At 39.8% G+C, this 19,814-nt stretch overlaps 1 protein-coding gene across 2 annotated transcripts in view; it reads right to left on the bottom strand.

Moving 5' to 3' along the window:
• Positions 1 to 635: 635 nt before the first annotated feature.
• TMOD2 (tropomodulin 2) overlaps positions 636 to 19,814 on the bottom strand; it is a 64,148-nt gene continuing 44,969 nt past the window's right edge. Inside the window, exons 8-10 of one of the 2 annotated variants that reach the window (XM_054451715.2) lie at positions 18,564 to 18,707; positions 10,413 to 10,557; positions 636 to 8,518 (exon numbers count right to left, since the gene is read on the bottom strand). In XM_054451715.2, the coding sequence (XP_054307690.1) occupies positions 8,484 to 8,518; positions 10,413 to 10,557; positions 18,564 to 18,707 (324 nt within the window). In that variant the 3' untranslated portion in view covers positions 636 to 8,483. The remainder of the gene's footprint in view (positions 8,519 to 10,412; positions 10,558 to 18,563; positions 18,708 to 19,814) is intronic. The other variant, XM_054451716.2, reaches the window with a different exon arrangement.

The raw sequence follows: 19,814 nt of genomic DNA, 5'->3' as shown, positions 1-19,814 counted from the left end.
CAGGCAGGTGTGACCCCAGGGTGCACACTTGTAACCACTCTATTCATTATAACCCAATAGGCTGAAAGGGAGAATCTTTTAAACAAAATAATTACTATACTTTCTTGTCCAAGAGAAGGTGTGAAACAGCAAATATAGAAATTAGACACTGGCCCTTTAGGTTTCTCAGTTGAACCTTCTCAGTCTAAACTGAAATCCAAGGGTCAAAGAGTTGGGACACAGTTCAGCAGAAGGGCAGGAAGAAGAGTTTTTCCTGTTTTTCCAGGGTCAAACCTTTACAACATAACTTCATCATTTTTAGTGTTCAGTATTACAAATTACCAGAAGAGCTTTAAAAAGAATAATGTAAATCCAAAGTTAGTGTAAAAAATTCAGGGTAAAATAGTTAACCTGTCTGGGCTTTCTGTATTCCTGTTCCCATTCATTCTAACCAATTTTTAACTATTTAGCCAAATGTGTACATTTTTGTTTGATAAGTTATTTCTCTCTGTTATGGCTACTTGTAGTTGTCTTGTTTCTTCATAATAAGGGCATTTAATAGTTTTCTACAAATGTGCTCATCTAAGAACATGATGCCAACCATTTGTTTTAAAGAAACACTGTCTAAAAATTAGCCATATAAAACCAGTCTTTACTTTTACTTTGAAAGGAAAGTTTATTAATTCCCAATGTTCTTTACATTTTCATTTGGAAATATCATTCCTGACAGAAATAAATACATTATGTCTTTGAAAGCAGAAAGATCTTAATTAATTAAAACAGTTTACATTTACCTTAGCATTAGGTCTGGCTGGCTAATTTCAAAGGATTAAAAATTGCACCTATTTGGGCCAACTGGGGTCCTGAATAATTATCCAGGGTAAAAGTATAATATTTCATACTTTATACATTTTGCTTTATCACTCATTTACTTTCCACAGTGTTCAACTTCACATTTAAAAAGCAAATTAGTCTTTAATTCCCTAATGAATATAATAGTCTTGATTTGATTAAAGTTTCAAATGGAAAATAAAACTATGCGGAGTTTTCAATAACTGCTTAGCCCAATAAATGTTGCCAATAGAAGTTTAAACACTTGTTTAAACAGTTTGCAAAGTATTATTTCCTTTATTCTCTTCAAAACAACACAGATACACATAAAGTCACACATTACAGGCATCTGAACTGGTAAAATGTTACAGATTAGTGGCATGCAGGTATTTTACATTTTTAAGTGCAATGAAAAATGCTGCTTATTCATTTTGATTGAATAGATGAAAACAACTAAGATAAACGCTTAATTAAAATATAATTATTCCATGTATATAAGGGTTTTTGTTTTTAAACCAAAGTGGCAGAGATAAGAATTTTAGGTCAGAATAACTTACTTCTTAACTGAAGATTGTCACTGGCAACATTTGGTACTAAAATAAAATTTCCTCAAAAAGCACATTTCCTATTGATCTCATTTCACCATATGGCCGATTCCTATCTACTCACAGTTAGATTATCCACAGGAAGTTTTAAATCCTGGGCCAGCCTCTCTCAGTTGCACAGTATACTTTTGATTGGCTTCTCTCTTTTTCCCAGTCAATACTTAGAAACACACACACACACACACACACACACACATTTTAAATAAGAGCCTACAAAAAAATGCTGTGTTTACTATGCTCAGTTTCTTTCTTTGCCTTCCCTCTTCTCCTTCCCCACTGGTTCTGAGGAGCAAGATAGTATATATTTTATTTTATTTTATTTTTTGAGATGGAGTTTCGTTCTTGTCACCCAGGCTGGAGTGCAGTGGTGTGATCTCGGGTCACTACAACCTCCACCTCCCGGGTTCAAGCGATTTTCCTGCCTCAGCCTCCCCAGTAGCTGGGATTACAGGCTCTTGCCACCGGGCCCAGCTAATTTTTGTATTTTTAGTAGAGACGGGGTTTCACCATGTTGGCCAGGCTGGTCTTGAACTCCTGACCTCAGGTGATCCACCCACCTTGGCCTCCCAAAGTGCTGGGATTACAGGCATGAGCCACTGGGCCCAGCCTAAATAGTATATATTTTTAAATATCCTTTCAGAAAAGGCCGCTCTTCCAGAACTATTCTGAAGACAGTAAAGAATTGCTGAAGAGGAAGAAAAAACTGGCTGTGCAATAGTCAGACCTCCTCTGAACAAAGCCTCCTGGAGAGAAACAGAGCTGCAGTGGAGGCATTACTCACCCATGTTCAGAGGCAATGGAAACGATTTAGAATCACAGGCTTGTCAAGTATTGGAGCTGGAAGGGACCTTAGGGAGCATTGAATCTACTCACTTCATTTTACAGATGAAATGAAGACAAGATAGATGGAGAGTCTTGCCCAAAGTCTCATAAAGCTGGCATCCAAATCACTATTGTTTCTCAAAAATATCACACGGTGGCAAATGGAGCATAACTCTGTGGGGCTGGACGACAGCTAAATTCAAGCAACACTTGTTCATTAAGCACCTACTATGTACAAGGCACCTTACAAGATGGTACTGAAGATACAAACATGGATGACACACAGTCCTGCCTCCAAGGGCTTATGAAAGTCGTTGGAGGCCATGCTTCGAAACCTTTCTTAGCAGAAATATTACTGACCAGGGCTAAGGTTGCTGGTGATAACAAGGCAGTTGCTGCCCTGGAGAGGTGATCTCACAACAGGTGGCACTTTCTGCCCTTCACTATCTATCAGAACTAATGCCTGTTACTCAGCTGCTAGGCATTAAAATTCTTGAAACCCTAAGGACACTTTTCTCTCCTAGGCCTCTAGTCAAACCCGAAGTCTTAGCCTCTCCCACCCTCAGCAAGGACAGGAGGGCAGTAGCGCTCCAGACCCTCCCCTCAATTCTTAGTCAACTGTTCGCTTTCTCCCTTGTGCCCAGCCTAGGCCCTCTGCAAGGATTCTGACAATTTCCCAAGGTACTCTCAAAGTACCAGGAAAACGTCCTACCATATACATCGCTGGTATCTAACTTCCACCGCCCCATCAACCACCTCTCCCACCTCTACGTGGGAGCTGAAATGACTCCAGTCCCTGATGACACACCCAAGCCTCAATTACCCATACTCCAAAAGATGAGGAAGATGTAATGGTTGGTTAGAATAAAACCGATTCAAGAGGCAGTGGAAAACAGTGATTTGATAATAAAACTGATCTCTCACATTTGTACAGCACTTTCCAGTTTATATAGTGTTTTTATCCAGTTATCTGATTAAATTCTTACCACAACTCTGTGAGGTAGTTAGTGAAGTATTATTCCCATTTTATAGCTGAAGAACCTTAGGCTTGAGAGACCAAGTGGTTTTCCCAAAGTTACCCAGCTAAGGAAGTGTGGAGCCAAGTGTCCAGGTTTCTTGACTCCAAATCCAGTGCTCTTCCCCCTATATAGTCTATAATTGGCAGGCAATTGAATGAATTGCCCATGATCATATACCTGCTAAGTGTTGGTGATGGGATTAGGTTTCAGTCTCCAAATCTGTTAGTACGGTGCCCCTTCACCATACCAACTAACTGGGCCAATGTGCTCAGAATGTCTACCATGGAAGAGATCAGAAGAACATCTAGTTAGTTAATTATTCTTTTCTATGTCTAGGTCATCAGTTCTCTCCTTCATCCTCCTCCAAGTCAACAGTGTATCCCAACTGGCAAAGCCTCTAAAACATGTACTATTCCTAGAACAGAACCCAGAGTCAGGTTACAAATTTAAACTTGCAACTCCTCTTCCATTGGTCTACTGATTATTCAGTCATTGCTATTACAGACAGATGGGAAAGGGATAAGCTGAGCAAATCTCAGTTCTGCCATTAAACAAATGTAAACCTTCAATTTCCATCATCCTTCCCCACCTCGGTCAGCAATTTGACTTCTTAACTCCTGAACCACAAAGTAAAATCCAATCTGATCTAGGTCTAGGGAGCAAGAAAGCAGTGAATAATATCCCTGAAGTTCTTGGCGCTTTTCTCTGGCCAGTATATTACAACAGGAGGGCCTATCGTCTGATTTTCATCCAGTGGGCTCAGCTGGATGCTTCCAAGCACTCATACCTTTCCTTTGTGTGCGTCTCAGTACTTTAGCTTTAGGATTGGTTGAGTAGCAGGGATATTTGAGATGAAAGCAATAAGAGGAGGTAAAGGGAAGCTGCGAGTGGAAGGCAGAGCTAGGACCTTTCCTCTTAGTTCTCTGCTCATTAAAATGAAAACAGCTATTATTCCATCATTAGTGGAAGAGAGGAAGGAAGCTTCAGGATCATGACTTAAAACCTGACTCCAGAAACAGTTCTACTGAATACAGGTAACACAGCACAGAACCTAGTGTTCTCAACTTCCCGCCCTCTGCCCATTTTTGCTGATGCTATAAATACTTGAATTAAATATGGGATCTTCTTTGTAAAAAAGGCACTCAGTCTACTCCCCAATCTCAGAAACACATATAAAATTATGTTAGTCCAGAATTTTTATGCTTCCTCTGTCTTCTTGATAGTGCCTAGGAGGGGGCTGAGTACATCATATCTGTGAACAAGGAAATAGCTGCACATGTGTTTGTAAATTCCAAAGGGCTATCTTACACTTAAAGCATGCTGATGCTTAATATTGGTTTTAAGAGTTTTCAGTTTGAGCGTCTGAAATGTTCTCATGGCAGCTATTCAGAGGACATTGGTTTCCCTAATGCTGGTGCCCTGTCAGGGGCCATGTTTCTGTTGGAAGAGAAGCACCTGTTCTTTGGGCTGGTGTGCCAGTCTTCCCTTAGGGAAATTAGTTTGAGGAGTACAGGCACTGGGATGATTTCTGAGTTTTTAAATGAATGGGCTTTTATTGTAAGATGAACTGCATGCCCCTCCAGGTTGGTAATCTTCTAACCTGGGCCTGCAGCAACTTGGACAGGGACGAGGGAAGCAGGGCTGGGAGACAGCATCTCCCTCCAGTCAATTTTCCAGATGAAGCCAAATACCTCATTATGGTATTTGATGATCTTTATGTACAAAATATTTATATACAATGTGCTCTACAAAGATGGAAGAAAGGGGCTTCATCATGTTGATGATGGAATGTTAAATACATTAGGCAAATGGATGGATTTGGTACTAGAACAACTAAATGATTTCTATGCTTCTAATATTTATTTCCCAAGAGTCATCCTCTACATAGCTATAAAATGTGGTGGTTGGTAACATAAACTGCAAACTCTAGGGAGTAATTTCATATTTAACCTGGGCCTGCAGCAATTCTAAAAAGGATAAGGGAAGAGGACTGGGGAGAGAGCATCTCCCTTCAATCAGTTGTCCAGATGTAGCCAAATACCTAATTAGATATCTGACAGTACGCACACACATACACACACGACACTTATTTACATTATACCCTCCAAAGATGAAAGAAACTAAGTCATTTAATCATGCTGATGAGGATGAAAGAGCTTCCAGTTATATACTATAAGCAGATGGGGAGATGCAGTGCTGAACTAATCATATGATTTCTAGACTTCTAAGGTTTTTCTCCTAAATGTCATCTACATATGCCATAATAGATGTTGGTGATACAAGCCCACAAGTCCAGGTGAGTGATTTTACACTTAAAGTGGACCTGCACAACTCTAAAAGGGGGAGGGAGATAGGCCTGGGGAGAAGTTATCTCCCTTCAATCAGTTATCCAGGTATTGCCAAATATCTCAACACAGTATCTGGCAAAACAAATACATAGAAAAATATTTTATATACATTATGACCCATCACAATGGATAGCAAAGGATTAACTGTGCCCATCATCATGAAAGAGCTACCACTTCCACACTTTGGGCAGAGAGGGAGATGAAGTCCTAGGCTAATTAAATGATGGATAGGCTCCTCAAGTGTATGTTTTTCTAAGGGTTATCATCAATATGTGCATACTCATGGAAATGCCACCTTTCAAGCCACTTTAAAAACACAGGTAATAATAAAACAAACTGATTAGTAATAAACATTTGATTTCATAGACTCTGTTGCATGCAACCCAACTATTTTATAAGGTAAAAACAGTGCTCTATTTTTGATAATGTCCCATTATCTTGCTTTAATACTATCAACAACTGCTTGTACAAAAGAAACAGCCATGATTGAATTCTGATTTTTTTTCTTGCTTTCTGCCAGAGTTTGCCAAGAACTGCTTTAGCCCCCAGCCCACAGCACTGTGGGGCTGCAAGGAATGCTCTATAGGGTCCAGGATTTGAAGAGTCAAGGCAAGAATGAGAGTAAGAAAAAAAAAAAAGGAAAAAGGCTTACTTGGAGAGGCAGGTCAGGGACTCAGCACTTAAACAGGTTTGTAACAAATCCAAAGAGGAGAAAAGACATCTAAGAGAAATGTTCTTCCCTTTGGCCACATGATAAGCAAAACATATGTATTAAAAAAAATGTATAATTTCACCCAGTGGTGTGCTGATGAATGTTTATCAACCAGCAATCTGGAGGGGGAGAAAGCCCCAATTTCTTACATATTGCTCATTTCTGTGGTGTAAATATTTCTCCCATGGCCGATTTCAAGCCACTGTAGCAACAAGAAGGTAGTGAACATGGAGTTGAGAGGATACGTTCAGTAGCGTACTATTTGGTAATATTTCTACATACATACCTACTAGATGTAAATAATCTAAGAGGTTAGAAAATAGCAAAACGTAAGATTTTTGAGTATAGTATTTGTTACTTCTGTCCTTAATATAATTCATTCAATTGTAAGTGCACATCATTTAATTTTAAATAACGGCTGTATTGAACAACCAGTTTGCAAAAATTCTTGAAAATATAACAATTGGCAAGCCTGTACTAGTTGACTCCAACACATCACATCTAAATGGGTGAGAGGGAAGGAAAAATCAGACTGAAAACCATAAAACAGTATTTACTATGTTTTTTAAATAGATAAGGAGATGAAGCCATAAACTAATTAAAGGATTTTTAGGGGCCAAAGGTGTTAGAATATTCTGCTTATTGTGTTCTCAAACATTAAAAAAATTTCAAGAAAATGAGATGTTTCAAAGGACTTCAGAGACACAGATGTGGGTACTTACAATACAGGTAAATGTTCAATTTTACAAGGGCTATTTTAAACAGATTCCATGTGTTGTACAAGCCAAATAGAATAATATATTAATTATTTTCCTATTCACTTGTTTAGTAACAAATTACAGAGAAAAGAGAAAACAAAAGACAATGAATTGGAAGAAAGGGAGGGGAGAAAGGAGGAATAGAGGGTGAGTTGCCTTGGGCAGTGTCAGAATGTCACCAATCGCAACCTCAGGCACTGACAGTTATCAGAGTGGTGAGCTTGAGCCAAAGGCTGCAGTCACCTGCTTCCTTAGTTTAGCATTGCATTTTTACACCACTATATCAAAAGATTAATGCATACTACAATGCAACCATCTCAGTTGTACTTTCACAGGCTTTGTCCTTGAGATGACACGCATCTGGATACATAATTCACATTTTTCTCTTGACGTTTGCAAATGTCTGGATGGATCATGTACTGTGGACAAAAATCTAGATAATTAACCTGAATGTTTATATTTAATCCTGTGATCTTGTTACACTAAAGACAAAGCAATAAATGCTTCTAAAATTTGCCAAAAAATGCAATCATGTGCATCAGACAGCCTTGATTAAGATACAATATTGTTGTTTTATTCGGGAATGTACTGTTTTAAAAGCTTCTCTCTTACTAAAACTTAGAAAATTTCTATCACGTTTGAAAAACTTTAAAATAGCTTTGTAAATAGCCTTTAAAGTCACGTTAAAGATTCAATTTATGTTGAATAGTCAGTAAAAGTAGGTATGTAATTCATTTTGCTACCTGTGAGTCTGGCTTGATGCTACATTTGTGGGTTAATAAATAGACTTCTTTGCTACTGTTTTAAAGTGTCATAATGTTGTCTTGCTTTATGAAGATGACACTACTGATCTCCAATCAACAGGGCATGTGCATTTACTGATTTTTCTGGAACTAAGAGAGAATTTGTGCTAAATTGGTCACATTTTCACATGCAGTGAAAGATTGGCAATACTAACTTCTTATGTGGTCAGTGGAACACTTCTGATGTATTTAGCCTAACTCAAAGCTACGCATGTAAACAGAGATAGGCCTCTATCATATTCACAGTTACAAACACATATTATACACTAAATTCCTTTCAGTGATTAAAAAAAAAGTTCATGTAAGAAAGCAAGACAACCCAATAAGAAAGTGGTTAAATTCATTTTCCACGTCGTCACTCTCTAAAATCTGTATCGGTCCATTTGTCAAGTTGCCAGAAGTGCCCATGAGCAAATAAAACAATTGTATATATTACAAAATCCAAGATAAACAAGTAGTGCTAAAAAAGAATAACAATTAAATTATTAGTTACGTGGTTAACGGAAATGAACGAACTTTGATAAAATGGTCCTGATGAGGAAGAAGAAGAGTTTTTGTTTTTCAATGGCCACACCACAGTGAAACTTCACTTCTCCCCGAGGAAGTTTACCTTCGGTCTGCTTCAACTCTCTTCTTACGAACTAGGTAAGAAAGAAAGGAACAAAAAGACAAATTGAAGGGATATTCCTTAAATTCCAGATAAACAACATTAATCACATAAGATGACAATCTCACACACTTAAGGACAGTTATCTTAAATTTTAATACTTAACCATGACAATCAATGGAAATGATAAAATCATCCAGTGTCTGGTGGAATTTACATTTAAATACAGATATGTCTGATAGCTGGCTACTCAAGTTTTAGAACCTTCTCATTTCTATGGGATAGAAATTCCGGAAGAGACCCGTGAAACAGTGCACTTTGACTATTTTCATGGCCGTTTATCCACAGCACTTGCAACTCTGTCACCAATGGGCTTTAACTAACTCTTCAGGTGAACACAATCACAATCTTTTAATTCTGATTATGGGATGAAGTCTGGAAGGAGCTGCAAATAGTTCAAAGTTTCTAAAACTCTTCTAAATAAAAACTTCTAAATATCAACCTACAGGAAGGTGTGATTCAGTTGGCAAGCAAACTCAGAGATTAATGTTCTTTTAACCTGATGTTTAGGATCAAAGAAGTTGCCCAGACAGCCGTTTCCCAGTTCCTGCAACCCTCTTCTTCCACCTTTCACTTTCCCAACTGCAGGCTCTCCTGGTCACTGGGAGGAGGGCTATTTGAACTTTCTTGGATTTGGCAAAAAGGTGCCCTTGCTGTGGTCTTGCTCTAACTCTCCACTTAAAATAGCCTAGCTCCTGCCTAGGCTCTTGCCCACAGTTGCTGCTTCTTGGACGTAGGCTGCCCTGTCTATTTTCTTCAGACCTCTCGTTTTGCCTATTTTCCTTTGGTCTCTATGTTGTTTGGTTGTGGACCCAATGTGCTTTTCCTAGGTGCCTTCTGACTGCTGCTTCCACTCTTCCCCAAATCCCTATTTGCCTGTCTGACCCTTGGCCTCACCCTGTGCACCCCGCAGGTAACCACTGTCACATGTCCAGCCAGCTTCCTGATGCCACACACTGCACCTTGCCTAGGCCTCAGGGTCTTGGCAAAGCCTGTCTGGACAAGGAATTGGACACTAACCTTTATTTGCCCCTTCCCGTTCTAACCTTTAGCTTCTATCTTGCCCGCTATCTGAGTCCTCCTTGAGGCCAGCACTGTATCTGGTGGAACACCTTGCCCAGTTCCTCCATCCAAGATCTGGCATTCTGTCCCTGAACCTCAAACTGGGGATTGAAGCCTGCTGTTGACTGACTGACCACTTGCCAAATGGATGTCTGCTCCTGGGTGTCCTTTTGCCAGGCTGCTCCAGGTGGCTGGGATATCCTCAGACCAAGCTTTCCCAGTTCCATTCTTCTTTGCTATGGTTGATCAGGACATGCCCCACCTCATCCTAACAGAAGAAATGCCAGGGATCCTCAGCAACAAGTGGCCACACGAAAAACTGAAGGGGCTAACTGAAAAGGCGACCTGCGAGTTTAAACATAATAATGTAGCTCCATGTTTATATCACATGTAAAGTGCCAAAGTATCAGACATATCCCTATTTAGAACTAAGTACCAAAGCAGTCAGAAGTCAAACATAATTTGGAATCTCAGTGTCCTTGTGCCCATTTTCTGGTGCAGATAAAAACAGAAGGTGGTTACATGTAAGTAAAAGAGAAACAAATACACAAAAGAAATCAAGCAAAAATCAAAGACTGCCTGGAAAACAGAACAAACTTCTTTTTTGAGAAAATGCTATGATGACACAACACTGCGAGGACCACAAAGACTCCTATGACCATGTATTATAATAATGTGTCTTATATGAAGAAGTGAGTGACATCAGAGGCCAATGGAATGGTGTCTGTGAGATGTTGCATCTGAAGTGGAGAAGTGAATGCTCATGCTCTTCTAATTGTTAACAGCACATATTATGGCTGAATTACCCAGGTCATTATTCTTTGTGATGGCAGCTGCCACCCTTGTTCGTGGCCCTTGCTTGGTAAACTGGTATCCAAACTTGAGGATCCTTGAATTCTCCTCCAGCATCTGGGCAATTTCCATCTCTACAGCTGTTCCCAACTGCTGCCTCTGGTTGCAGGTGCAGACACATGCACAGGATGACCAAGAAGGAAGAGGAAACAGTTACTTGCACAGGAAAAAGACAAGGCTACTTGCTGGACAAACAGGCAAAGAGGCAAAGGTCTCAAACTGAAAGGGACAGTGTCACTTGAGATGTTTTCTCTCATAGTCATCTGAGTCCTGCTCCTTGTCTAGAAGCAAAATCCAACAGACAGCTGAGTTCACTGGTGTCCTGCAGCTGAAAAAAACTAAGCAAATTGTTTATGAAGGAAAGGATAATTCCAGAATTAAAATGAAAGCAAAACTAATATTCGGTGTTTTGAATTCATCCCAGTATCTGTGGTTTAAACAAAGGGTGTTTTAAAAATAATGAAACTATTTTGTAGCAGACAATCCAATTACTAAATTTTTATTTATTTTTTACTTTTTACCTTGGGAATTCTTATTTACTTATTGTGGTAAAATATACATAAAATTTTGCCATTATAAGTGCACAATTCAGTGGCATATAGTACAATCACAATATTGTACAACCATTACCTTTATTCATTTCCAATACTTTTTCTTCTTTTTTATAAAATGTTTTTATTTTTGACTTTTGTGGATACACAGGTATATAATATTTATGCGGTACATGAGATATTATCACCCAGACATACAATGCATAATAATCACATCAGGGTAAATGGGGTATCCATCACTTCAAGCATTTATCTTTTCTTTGTGTTACAATCAATCAAATTCTACTTTTTTATTTTAAAATGCACAATAAGTTATTGTTGACTATAGTCACTCTATTGTCACTGTGTTGTGCACACATTATATTTGTGCTATCAAATATAATTTTTTAATTCTGGGATCCATATCCAATGATAATTAAAGATCTCAACCTATGGGCTGTTGTCTCTCAGCAGAATCTCACTAGGTGATTCTGAGCAGCTTTATTGTGGTTTGAACCATGTACACGTTTGGATGAAATCAGCAAACTCTGAAGGGGGTTACTGGACTACAAAAAAATCTCCAACTTGTTTAAGTTGGTGGGAAAAGGTTTTTTTGTTTGAGACATAAACTAATGAAAAAATAAAAAATAGAGTTTTTTTAATTAATTTATTTTTTTTTATAGGGAGGCCAGGCACCATGGCTCCCACCTGCAATCCCAGCACTTTGGGAGGCCGAGGCAGATGGATCACTTGAGGTCAAGAGGTGGAGACCAGCCCGGGCAACATGGTGAAACCCCGTTTCTACTAAAAATACAAAAAATATGCTGGGCATGGTGACATGCACCTGTAGTCCCAGCTACTCGGGAGGCTGAGGCAGGAGAATCACTAGAATCTAGGAGGCAGAGGTTGCAGTGGACCAAGGTCGTGCCACTGCACTCCAGCCTGGGTGACAGAGTGAGACCCTGTCTCAAAAAACAAAAACAAATAGGGGCATGTAAATATGGGAATTTAAAATTTAATTTAAGGGACAAAGTATATTTTTTCGTAACATAGTCATCACATTTTAAAAAATAAGGCTGGGCGCAGTGGCTCACATGCCTGTAATTCCAGCACTTTGGAAGGCTGAGATGGGCGGATCATGAGGTCAGGTGTTTGAAACCAGCCTGGCCAATATGGCAAAACCCTGCCTCTACTAAAAGTACAAAAACTAGCTGGGTGTGGTGGCAGGCACCTGTAGTCCCAGCTACTCAGGAGACTGAGGCAGGAGAATTGCTTGAACCTGGGAGGCAGAGGTTGCAGTGAGCCAAGATTGTTCCACTGCACTCCAGCCTGGGTGACAGAGTAGACTCCATCTCAAAAAAATAAATAAATAAATAAATAAATACAGGCTTGTTTAGAAAACTCAAATTAAAATGTATATAAAATATACAAGTTTCCTTACTCCAACATTCCCATTCCCCACAGAGAAAGCCAGACTGGCATGCAGTATGTAGTGTTCTAAACATTTTCTATGCATTCACATATCTACACAATCACTTGTACATCTATGCTTTTTTTCACATTAATGGATTATACTAGCATATTGTTTTGAAGTATGTTTTTATTTTTCATCTAACATTAAGGATATATTTTCATGTTGGTAAATATACATTTACCTCATCCATATAAAGAACTGTGCCACATCCCATTGCAGTGATGGGTCATAGTGTAATTTAGCCAGGCCTTACTGACTTACTGTTACATCACATTCTATTTCCACTATTCCAAACAAAACTGCAGTGAGCTTCCCTCCCCACAGTGCATCTTGGGGCATTTCTGCAAATATGCCTGTAGGACAAATTATAGCTGGGTCAGGGGCAAGCATGTTTTGAATTCTGATATATTATTGACTTACTGTCAAAGGTTATGACAGCTTTTATTCTTGCTAACTGTACGAGTGTTACTGCTTTCCCTACCCTAGCCAAATAAGATACTACTAACCTTTTTAATCTTTGTCTATACAGTTGGTGAAAATTTATATTTCTTTTATATTTATTTACTGCCTTAATTTGCATTTGTCAAATGATGAATGAGAACAATGAATTTTCTTACGGGTTTATATTTCTTTCTTCTCAGGAATTACCAATCCATGCCATTTGCCCATTTTTCTACCAGCTTACAGTTCCTGTATTTTGTGTTTTTTAACTTGATTTGTAGGTTTCTTGTATGTTAGGAAATTAGCCCTTTGTCAAATGTGCTAAAAACATTTTGCTCTGTTTGTCTTTTGACTTTCTTTTTGATCACTATCAGGAATTTTCTTCATTTTCATATGGTCAAATTTATCAGTCTTCTAGATATCATGTTTAGGAAGCCTCTCTACTCTTCCTGATTTATTCCATTTGGTTTATGATTTAATATATTTTAATGTTTAAATCTTCATTTCATCTGGAATGAATTTTAATATAAGAATGACGATAGGGCCAGGCATGGTGGCTCAGGCCTATAATCCCAGCACTTGGGAGGCAGAGGCAGGTGGATCACTTAAGGTCAGGAGTTCGAGACCAACCTGGTGAACATGGTGAAATTCCGTCTCTACTAAAAATAAACAAATTAGCAGGGGATGGTGGCACGCGCCTGTAATCCCAGCTGCTCGGGAGGCTGAGGCAGGAGAATCGCTTGAACTCAGGAGGCAGAGGTTGCAGTGAGCCGAGATGGCACCATTGCACTCCAGCCTGGGTGACAGGAGTGAAACTCCATCTCAAAAAGAAACAAACAAACAAAAAAAACAACAAAAAAAAACAATGAAGATACAGAGACCCAATTTAATTTTGTTCCAAAATGCTAGCAAATTATCCTACCATCTTTTGTTTCATTCTTCCCTGATTTGAATCTGCTTTATTGCTCTGCCAGTATATTTTTGTGCCAGTACCATACAATCTTGATTACTTTGTAATAAGTTAAAAACATATACCTTTTAAATTTGGAAAATTTAAGTATGGAGTGGATGAAGAAGAAAAGTTTATGGAGGAACTCTTGTGTCCCAAGCAAGTTTAGGGCTTATCTCTTTGCTTCTCTCTTTCTTGTTATCCAGCAACCCCTCAAACAAGTCTCTCCTCGAGAACTTAACACGATGTGATATTTCCAGTTAATAATAATTATGGTAGAGATTAACGCTCTAAGCATTATGAGTAAATGGGAGGGAGTGGCAGCAAAAAAGTAAGAGATGCTGACCTCAGAGTTTCATGAGCAACTTTAGCAAATGACATAGTTTAGAAGAGTGGGACCGTATCAAGGGATGAGCCCTGAGCTAAGGTTAGGGCTGCCACTACTATGGCTTGTGCCCCTGGAGCATTTGAGTCCTGGACTTGGGTAACTTGCAGTGTTAATGCAGTGGTCAAAAGTTACCCCAAATCACCTATATTCCCAAGTATCTGAGTCCCTCCTCTCCAAGTAGCTGGCTATTTTCCTAGTAGTTTAAATTCTGCTCAGCATCCTTACAGCTGCTTTGTTTTGCAATAAAAGGCAAATCCACACTTACTCGTCTTTGATTTGAATGTTCTATTTATATAGACATTAACTGTAATTTCTTTAGGGTTTTCTCTATTTTGTAATGAATCTTGGATGACATTCTAGCAAAGCTAGTGAAACAGAAACACCAACTCTGCTTTTATGTTAACTTAAACCATTAATATAATCTGGAACCAAAAATTGGAAATATTAATAATAGAATAACAGCTTTATTTTTGTTTTTTTGAGGCGGAGGAAGGAGATGCTAATAGCTACATAAAAGACTTAGAAGCTGAAGAAAATTATATTGGGGGCATATAAAAAAGGGGAGGAATTAATGTAACATACACTATGTTTCTTCCTCAGCCTGCATCTTTTTTTGGATTTGAGGTCTTACATAAACCCAGGACAATAGATGGGTATCAAAATTTCTTATAATTTGGATATACAGTCTTTATATATACTTAAATTATCTAAGTATGTAGTATATTAAATTATATAACTTTTATTATGTTATGTTATATTATATTATATATATATATTTTAAAGATGAGGTCTTGCTATGTTGCCCAGGCTGGACTCGAACTCCTGGGCTCAAGAGATTCTCCTGCCTTAGCCTCCTAAGTAGCTGGGACTAGAGGCCCAGGCTCTTTTTATATTTTAAGTCACCAAACACAAAGGGGGAAAAATAGAAACAAATGTTTAAGCATATCTTCAAATTGCCTTCTGTGTTTTTCTAAGTGACCTCCTTTATCTGCTTAAATTTATTTAGCAGTTCCCCATCTGTTTCTCTAATATGCATCACTGATTGTTCTTCCCATGGGGGCACCTGATTAAATCACTGCATATTGACCTGGAGCCTAGCCACAGCAGCCTGCCCCCAGTGGTGGATTCTCAGCAGGCCTTCATTTTGGTGCAGCTGCCCATTGCTGTGCTGTTAAATTGGTCTTGGCTTCTGGTTCTGCCTGAGGAAACTGTCTTACAGATTATTTTATTTCAAACCCCTCATTAGATAGATAAGGAAACTGAGGTTACTTCTAACAGTCTGTGAGTCAAAGAACACAATTTGGACATAAGACAAGTTTTGACCCCGAATTTCCTCATTTCTCAAGTAAAGCAAATAATTTTTTCCAATTCCTCTAGAAAATCTTTTCTTAAAGAGACAGACAGGGTGTGTGTGTGTGTGTGTGTGAGACAGAGAGAGAGAGAATGAATAGACAGGGTCTAGCTCTGTTGTCCAAGGTGGAATGCAATGACACATCCATAACTGACTGCAACCTGGAACTCCTGGGCTCAGGTGATCCTCCTGTCTCATTCTCACAATGCATTGGGATTACAGGTGTGAGCCAACACACCCAGCCTCTCTAGAAAATCTTAATCCTCCTTGTCATATACAAATAAAGACAAGCCAGGCTGGGCGTGGTGGGGCTCATGCCTGTAATCCCAGCACTTGGGGAGGCTGAGGCAGGAGGATGGCTTGAGTCCAGGAGTTTGAGACCAACCTGGGAAATATAGTGAGACCCTGTCTCTACAAAAAATTTAAAAATTAGCTGGGCATGGTAGTGTGTGCCTGTAGTCCCAGTTACTCAGAAGGCTAAAGTGGGAGGATCACTTGAGCCAGAGAGGTGGAGATTGCAGTGAGGCCAGATTGCGTCATTGTACTCTAGCCTGGGCCATAGAGTGAGACCTTGTCTCAAAACAAACAAACAAACAAACAAACAAACAAAAAACAAAAAAGGAAATAAAGAGAAGCCATTTTAGAAGCAAAATGAAAGACTAAAGTTGAAAAACTACACAAATCCATTCCTAGATGGCTGAGGAGGGGTGATGAGGTTGATTTAGAGGGGATTTTAGGGAGCAAGTTCTTTGTACTTCAGGGTTTTTTTTTTTTTTTTGAGACACGGTCTTGCTCTGTCACCCAGGCTGGAGTGCAGTGGCGTGATCTTGGCTGACTGCAATCTCTGCCTCCTGGGTTCAAGTGATTCTCATGCCTCAGCCTCCCCAGTAGCTGGGATTATAGGCGTGTGCCACCAGGCCTGGGTAATTTTTGCATTTTTTGGCAGAAATGGGGTTTCATCATGTTGGCCAGGCTGGTCTCAAATTCCTGACCTCAGGTGATCTGCCCGCCTCGGCCTCCCAAAGTGCTGGGATTACAGGCTGTACTTCAGGGTCTTCTTTACATGCATTGCCAAAAGCTGCTCTATTCTAAATTTTCACAATTCTAGCTCATTCTAGGCTAATTCTAACTCAATACTAGGCATAGAGTTGCCAGGTTTAGCAAATAAAAATACAGGACACCCAGTTAAGTTTGACTTTCTGATAAACAACAAATAATTTTTTTAGTATAGTACAAGGTATCCCATATATTTGATGACACATGCTAAAATTTATACATCATTTATCTGAAAGCCAAATTTAACTGTATTTTATGTGGCAACCTTAGCTAGGTGGTTATCTTGTAAGGAACTAGGGACAGAGTGTGTGATATCATTTCAGATATGGGGTTTCACAATGGCCTAAATCTGTAAAAAAAGTTAAATATACTTTGGAACAGGGTATCCACTTCTGTGTTAGTTTCCCTGGAAATATTTACTAAGTGCCCACTTAGCTTCTTCCTGATATGAGTCTATTCAACAAATATCCCTGAGTGATCACTTCTGTTCTCTCCCTTCATATTTCTCTCTGGCTTGTTTCCTTACTCCCCCACACCCTGATGCCACTTTCTAATTTACTAGCAGCTGGACATATGCTAGGATACATAGCATCGAACTTCCTGAGTGTGTGGGGCCCTGTGTGGCACATCCCCTGGGGTGCTGCCTCCACATCTCTGTGTCTGGGAAAGCTGTTTTGGTGGCACATTCCTTCTGGCAGGATGAGAATGTAAAAGCTCCTCTCTCCTAGTGGGCTTTCTGTGTTCCCCTGGCAACAAACATCAGAAGTCCAGGGCCAGAGGGCCTGCACTGAAAACAGTCTGCTTGTCCTCGTTAGCAAAGACAGAGAACAGAGCCTCCATGGGAACTGTTGGGGGTTTCCAGGGTTAGGCAACAGTCCTGGACGGCACTCTGCAGCTTTATCAGATCTTGGAGGGTCTGGACCAGGAAATTTCCCAGAGATGGCCCCCAGACATGCAAAGGATGCTCTGAGCAGTCACTTCCCGAACTGTCTCTCCCACCACCCTACAGGGGAACGAACGCTCATACCACAAGTCTCCTTGGTCTCTCCTTTCCAAGACCCGTTCTTTTCAAGATATAGTGTCTGGAACCCCATCACAGACCCTTCCCTGTGGCCAGAGGAACAGGGCTCTGCATCATGGCTGATCACTGAGAGTTGCTGTCTGTGGGCAGGAGTCAGCTGAAGCCAGCAAAGCAACTCGGAAGGCACTGCAGGCTGATGCTGGGAAAAAGAGGTCGCCAGGCAAGAAGAGGTGGCTCTAGGGAAAAGCACCTTGCTTTGGCTGCAGATGGGAACCTGAGAAATGCTGCGGTCATGATCAATGAGATTGTGATCAGACCACAATCTCATGGGTGTGGCCTGCTACTCTAAGCCAGACCATCTTCTAGAACCCTGATTCCTTTAAATAGGCTCTCTGAAGCCAGCATCAGACTGCAGGAGCCTGCATCTGCTCTTTTGGTTCTAGAAGTCTTCAGCCAAGGAAAAGAAATCTGAATCTTTGGCCACGGCCACCCTGCTTTCTCTGTTAGCAACAGTCCCAGTGAGAAACAAAAGTAAGGCTGGGATAGGACAGGGCAGAGATACATGCCAAAAGTCAACAATGATGAGACTGAATAAAGCAGCTGTCAACACCTCTGCCACCACCTCCTCGCTTTCTCTTCTGGAGCCTAACTAGCCTAGGGTTGTGGGGTAGATGGCTCTTTATGTCCCAGGCTGCCCCACTGTACATTGTTTGATTTAACATGCTCTTCTGTACATCCTCCATGGGCCAGAAATGGTTCTAAAACTTACAGGAAATCCGGTACATCAAATTGAGTCACATACAGAACTGTGTCTTTTAACTCATTCCTTGTGGCATTTCCCCCACTCACTGCACACCCTGTGAGTTGGCTTTGCCTGTTCTCTGGCCTTCCTTACCTGGTTGTCAATCTTGATCTCTGTCAAGGTGTCATTTTCTTTCAGTGCCTCTACCAGGGCCAGGATCCCAGTTCCAGTGATAAAATTGGATTCTATGTTTAGACTTGTCAAGGTCTTGTTTACTTTCAGCATGTCTGCAAAAGCCTTATGATGCAAAAAGAAAAAAACTTAGAATTAAGTTAGAATTTCTAAAGATTAATTTACTAAACCCCTCACTCCCAAATTAAATACAGATGTTTTCTAGCACTTAAAGAAAACCTTCATCAAATCATACTTTCACCTCCAAGTAACAAAGATACAATTTAAAACCACAATGAAAATATTTCAGTCCAGCAGTCTAGACATAAATTTCACATACTTGCAAAAACTCTTTTTAAAAAAGATGCTGACATAGGATTACTGATATTTTTTTGTTAAGTAGAGACATTAAAAAAAAAAAACCACTACTATCTGTTTTTTTTTTTAAGAAAACACATTTTAACATTAGAAAAAAGGTAGAAAGGACATAATCCCAGAAAATCCAGTTTTTTTCCTTTTACTATGAATTGATTTAAAAAAAAACTTTACCATTGACTAGTACTTGGACACTAGTGATTTAGTTATATTATTTCAGATCATCTATAAATCAGAATTTTTAAAAGATAACTTTTGGAACAAAATCACCACTGAGGGTGGCAAACCCGTGGGAGACTCCAGTTTGAGACAGCGGACTGCGCATGTGCACCTGCCGGCTCTCTTTACTCCCAAAGTTTCCCACCACCAGGAAGAAATAATATAATTTTTAAGAGACTGGAATTCTCACAGTGCAAGAAAACAAAACAAAACAAAAGGCCATTATCTTGAGAAATTGCTGAAATACAGAAAATAGAAAGATTGACAGATAAATTAGCACAAGCAAGTTGTTGCCTGAGCTGCTAGAGATAGGTCCCATTTGGGGCAATTCCTTAAAGAACCGCCTTAGGAACAGATGGAACAGCTACGGCAGATGGAGAGTATACTATCCCTCCCAGCACCTTCCAGGAAAAAGAGCAGCTGCCAGCACAGCTATCAATGAAGTCTCCCAGGAAGAGCCTCTGGTGAAGGTGCTGCGACCTGTGAGAGAAGCAGTGTGGAAATGTAGGTGCCTCCAGACCTTCACACCAGTACAGTGTGGGGGGAAAATGAGAAAGGCAGCTCTCCCAGGAATGAAGTACAGTATTCCCCACAATCTGCGGTTTCAGTTACCTGCTGTCAACCGCAGTGGGAAAATGT

Source organism: Pongo pygmaeus, chromosome 16, assembly GCF_028885625.2.
Source record: "Pongo pygmaeus isolate AG05252 chromosome 16, NHGRI_mPonPyg2-v2.0_pri, whole genome shotgun sequence".
Classification (NCBI taxonomy): Eukaryota; Metazoa; Chordata; class Mammalia; order Primates; family Hominidae; genus Pongo; species Pongo pygmaeus.
The sequence above is the reverse complement of the archived record's forward strand: the minus strand, read 5'-3'. Positions and strand labels throughout refer to the sequence as shown.